Consider the following 5,907-nt stretch of genomic DNA (forward strand, 5'->3'; position numbering starts at 1 on the left):
CATCATTGAGCGATTTTCGACCATCATAGATTTGAATGGTTTTGCCATTTCCTGAAAGCAAAATTCACGGCCAAACATAAAGCTTAGACAAACATAGTTAAGTACTACCACAAAATGAAAAGATTCTACCTCATCCAGTTTTGTGAAAATTAGATGTGATACATATAAACACTTGACTTAAAATGCATACATACCCTGGTGCTCAAAAGGAAGAACAACTTTTGCCCTGTCATTTCGCTCCTTTTCGGACAACTGTAAATTGAACTGGACCTGGCAAAAAAAGAACCAACTTCTTACATACATCCATTATTCATTTTTTATCCTTCATTTGCATGCTTGAGAGAAATTATGCATTTACATCTACATCTACATACTGTGTATTTGTATCTAATTTGCCATGCATTAGACAGAGCTAGGGAGTAATCCTATGAAGTTCTAAGCAAAGATATACCATCAACCTACCTTAGGCACAAGGCTTTGAGCAGTCATTTCATCTTCAGAAGACAGAGGTGTAAATTTGATGCCTGATTTCTCAACAGAAAGCTCCTCAAACTAATAAAAGACATAGGATAATATAAGATCTCCTGATTGTTAAACAAGTACAAACATGAATGAGCTAAAAAATATAGGCATATCAAATATATACAAGAATATTTGGGTTTGTCACACTAGGGGGAGGAGGGAGTACCATCATTCTAACACGCCCGTTTCTACGTTTCACGCGCACGCAGAACTTTCCTCTTCTTAAATTTTGTTCCATCAAAGAAAGGTTCTCAGAGTTTCCTCTGGGTCCATCCACCGATTGAATGATTGGTTCTATAGTAGCCTTCATAGAGGACATATACTCGAGAGCAGCAGTAGCCCGGGTCTCATGCATATCCAAATGTAATAACCAAAACAAGCTAGAGACTATATCTGCAACCAAAAGAAAAGAAGTATCCATATCCACTTAGGATCAACCTAAAGAAGATTCACAAGGCCACGAACAGGAATCAATTTTATTTGACACAAAAAACAATTCAGAACCAATCGTATAATTTTACATTGAGTTATTTCACTGGAGTTCTTCTCTTTCCTCTCTGTGTTTACCAGAATTTGTTGTCAATGGTAAGACAACATTGCATTCCCCACATAACCAGTGGTGGGCAATGGTATGGTTACCAAAATTAGGATCTGGGGTTTCTTCAAGGGACCTAAGATTCATGAGATAGTTAGCTCGAGGAAAACCACCAACAAGGTGGAATTGATAAAATTCAGGATACAAAGCTCTGATCCTTTTCCTTTTTCCTCCTCTTTGAGTAACCTATGATCAATTAAAAGAGATACAAGAAGAAAGATATAATGGACCACCATGAGTCTTCTGAACCATGCAACTCAAACCCCTATACATAAGAAGCGTGATCATGTGCAACAAAAATATTTCTATTGTTACAGACATAAGACAATGCTTTTTGACTATTCCTATGCTCCAAGTTTAACCATTAACTGGACATGCTATGAACGTAACAAGGCTGACATAAAACTCATTAATTCCAGCATAAATTAATATCATCTGTCTAAATAACTACAAGAAAACAAATTTACATACCATGACTCCGAAGATTACTTAAAAGCGCAGCAACTGACGATACAGATGTATGTCTTAGCAGTGAACTAACCTGAAACAAAACAAGAAGTGTGCGCATTGAGCATAGGTTAGTGGACAAATGATTCTGTCTGTTTACTCTATTGTCAAATTTCTGCAAGCAAACAACTGCTGCATATCCTGGTAGTTAAATCTTAAGATGCCAAAACATTCTATCATTGAAAATCTTGCAGCAGTAAGGCTGCCCCCACTGTTCATATAAGCAAGTTTTCTGTTCCTGTAGGAGTATTAAAATATTATCACTTGAAGTGAATGAGTAATTCCATTAAAGATTAAGATTTTGATCGGTGTGCCCTATTTTTGATATAACTATTAGAATATAGGCGTTCCTTATGTTTCTGTGCCATAGAGATATCAGACAAAAAAGGATTTTATGTTCGCAAATTTCAGCATAGCATGGTGTTGGCAATATACACCTCAGAATTTCCATTCACATAATGATACGAGAAAAAGAAGGAAGCTCCTAGAGCAAAAATCAAATTACCGAGTCTATGGCAACCGTAAACCGCCCTTTTCCATCTCCAGACAATTCTGCAGCACTACAATATGTTATCACAAAGCAACTATTTATATTACCTAGTACATAACATCAAATTGGTAGATTATACCAGTACTAGTACCTTTCCCAAGTTCAATAATTGATGAAAATAACTCATCCAAGTTCTTGACATTTTTACATATATTAACAGTTAGTGAAGATCCAGAAGAGAGATTCCGTATGCTCCCACTATCCACAAGCTTGCTTCTCCAGCCCAACGGGTCGGTGCAACAATCCAAAATCTTAAACCTATTTAAATTTTCCAAATCCCCGAAACCAGGAAAACTGAATTACAACCAAAGAAACCATCCCACAAGCTTTTCAAACTTTAGGGGGTGAAGAAGAGGAAAAAGTAGTTCAAATCCCAAACCAGGTACTTGAAGTGACAACGTCGAATCCTTTGCTCTTCAACAATTGTTCATAGTATAACGGACTCCGGGACAACGCAACCAACACAATGCCACTGCCGAAACCAGAAAAAAGACAATTACAGAATTAGATTATGCGAAAAAGGATAGAAGACTATTACGAAGTTTAGAGCGTGGTTTAGGCTGACTTTGATTGAGATTTTTGGCAGAAAATGAATGAAGAAAGTTGGGAGAGGATGTGATCAAAAACAAAGGAGCCAAGGGGACAGCTGATGGTATCGTTGATAGTGAGAGCGGGGGCGTGCTCCCCTTCCAAACCGCCGTCTCGCAGCGTTCTGCAAATCCATTCCGCCATCTTTCCCGCCGATGTGATGGCTGTAGATTTTGGCCTTGGCTGGAAACTAAAACCCTGGTCTTGGGATTTCGAGTCTTTACATGCTAAAATGGAGGTTTCTATTTTATTTTTCAGTAAAAGCGCAAATCACAAATTGCGTTTTATGCTTAGGAGAGGTTTATTTCCACTTTCCCACCTCTATAGAGAAAAATAACAAGTCTTACTAGATGACTGAGTTTGTTGGAGTACTTTAGTTAACTACTAATATATTTGGACCAATTACATCAATCTGATTTATACATTAATATAATTAAATAATTTATGATAAAATAAGACAAAAACTTCGCACAAAAGAAATTTATTAACTTTAATTAATCATATTTCGAAATAAATTCAGAATTATCGGACTGCTTTTAAATAACACAAAAATCAAACCGATATAACATCTGGGCTTTTATCATACGTGGACCCAAAAGCTAAAGCCCATAAATGTAAAATGAACTAATATTCTGATTAATAGACAAAACTCAAAAGAAAAGGGACAAGTAAATACCTACAAACCTCAAGATGCATTATGGATCGGGTTAAGTCAGCTCGGTTCAAGATTGATATATTGGTCAAAGCTAGGCCCATCCATCTTCCACTGGTTTCATATATTGATATTTAGGATGGATCCGGCCCAGTGGTCCAAAACTAAGCTCAAATTAGCCCTGGTGGACGGGTTTGCGATAGAATTTGGCAGGTATGGTGCGGGTTCGGGGTGGTTTGATCGGCACCCGAGCGGGGTGTCGGTTTTGTTCTGGACTCGCCCCTCGTCCCGGATTTTATACAATTTATTTTTAGAGTGAGGAGTGAAAACTATATTAAGGTATTTAAATATAAATTGATATTACTTATCAAAAAATAAAATATTATTTGAATTTATTATTTGTATTATATAATTCATTGCAGAGTGCAAAATGATATTACTTAATAAGAAAATTAATAATTTAGATGAACGTATACTTTGTGTTATATAATTCTATTTAGAGTGAAAACTATGTTAACGTATTTAAATTTAATCTGATATCACTTATTAAAAAAATAAAATATTAGTTGAATCATTAATATATTTAATTTTAATTAAATGATTAATTTAAATTATTTAACTATAATTAATAGTGGTTAACTAAATAATAAAATAATTATTTATAGTTAAAAAAAAAGACTTAAAAGTCAAAATTCAAAATTTCTCTTTGCAACCATGGCGGGTCTGGTCAGACCCGTATCAGCCCCCCCGCACCCCCCCGGTTGCCATCACTAGCTCAAGACCACTAGGTCTTTGGTCGGGCCCATTAGGCTATTTTTTTTTTTTTAATAATGCATGACATATAATTTTTATTTTATTATTTTAAGCTGATTATTCTAGTAGTTTTTTATACTTTTAATTTTTTTTTTTATCTTCATTGTTGTACTTTTAATTTTTAGTGCATTAAGTTATTAATACTCTTCGCTTATTTTTCCAAAAATTATTTTAAGTCATTTTTGAATTTGTTATTATCTAAATTTATTATTGTAAGTTTGTTAGTAAAATATTATTTAAGTTTAATATATAGTTTTAACTATTTTTCTAGACATAATTTTTTGTCTGATTTAATTTATTCTTTATTTATACATAAAAAAATCACAAATTTAAATAATTATTCAGAGAACATCTCAATTCATTAAAAAAAAAAAAAATCCAGGCTTGGTTCGCATCCAAACCGGGCTAATTAATTGGATCTAAGTCTAAAAACTTGGTTCGCATCCAAACCGGGCTAATTAATTGGATCTAATTTTAAAAATGAACCTAATAGGCGTATTAAAAATTCAGGACTACCACTGAACTGGCTATAAAAGGTAGTGAATTGATATTGAGCTGAGTTTTTTGGGGCTGGACTATACTGATTTTGGGCTAGGCCGGCCATTGTGCAGCTTGACTTCAAACTAAACAAACACTTTCTTTTCTGAGAAATGGTAATCATATCCTCGTTTTAATGAATTGAGAAATATATCAATTTAATTAAATATATTCATCGATTAAAAATAATAAAAAAATTATAATAATTTATATAAAATAAAACAAATATTCACACGTTCAAATGAGCTTGAACCGATAAGTTCAAGTTTATTCACGAGATGTCATCTCTTAACAAACAGTTCAAACACGTTTATAAATGACTACGTTCCGAAAGAATGCAATTCGGATTCCCTCCTCCCAGCTAAATAAATCAATACAACTTTGAAAGCATTTGGGATCCGACGAGATGTACTATACTCATTCCCTTGTCCACATCTACACCTTATCGTACATTTCATAGAAACATCAGAATCTTACATGCCATTTTTCGTCCTTCTCTGCTGCGTTAAAAAATATTACCATTTTTTGTCGCCTTATAATTTTTTAAAATATCATATAAGACACTAGAAAACTCATAAAATTAAATATATATATATATATATATATTTGGTAAAACAAAAAATGGTAGGAGTTTATTAGCTTATTTTAAAGAAGTAGAAGTTTCTAAATTATTTTTAAAAAATTTTTAAATTTCTTTCAATTTTGACTATTGATCACAAAATTGACAATACTAACATCTGATAAACTCTATAATTTTATTTTATCTAAATATTTCAAATATTCATCTAAATAAAATAAAATTTAATATTTTATGATTTCTAAAAATATACTATAAAATAAATTTAATCAAACACCCTCTAAGTTAAACCCCGGATAAAAAATCATAAAACAATAAACTCCCACTAAAAGGATGTCAAATTTGATGTCTGAAAACTTAGAAACATCCTAGGACCGTTGAACGTGCAATTTCACAATTTCTGAGTCTAAGTTCACATAAATAAATGGCATGCATTGATTTCCTATTACATTTTTTATTATATATTGGTGTCGCGCTAATTCAAAATTAAGTACACATCTTAATTTAAAATATATAATTAAATTAAATTATAATATGACACCAATTATACACGAACGTACGATAAA

The 5,907-nt window shown here is 32.9% G+C and overlaps 1 protein-coding gene across 1 annotated transcript in view; it reads right to left on the bottom strand.

The window, feature by feature from the left end:
* The window catches only part of LOC105177935 (elongator complex protein 5), a gene marked incomplete in the record, with an annotated part of 3,508 nt that extends 510 nt beyond the window's left edge, over positions 1-2,998 (bottom strand). Inside the window, 9 exon segments of the mRNA XM_011101247.2 lie at positions 1-51; positions 195-270; positions 463-552; positions 689-915; positions 1,589-1,658; positions 2,130-2,176; positions 2,266-2,432; positions 2,554-2,646; positions 2,740-2,998. Of these exon segments, the coding sequence (XP_011099549.1) occupies positions 1-51; positions 195-270; positions 463-552; positions 689-915; positions 1,589-1,658; positions 2,130-2,176; positions 2,266-2,432; positions 2,554-2,646; positions 2,740-2,906 (988 nt within the window).

The sequence above is a fragment of the Sesamum indicum genome, linkage group LG15, assembly GCF_000512975.1.
Source record: "Sesamum indicum cultivar Zhongzhi No. 13 linkage group LG15, S_indicum_v1.0, whole genome shotgun sequence".
Classification (NCBI taxonomy): domain Eukaryota; kingdom Viridiplantae; phylum Streptophyta; class Magnoliopsida; order Lamiales; family Pedaliaceae; genus Sesamum; species Sesamum indicum.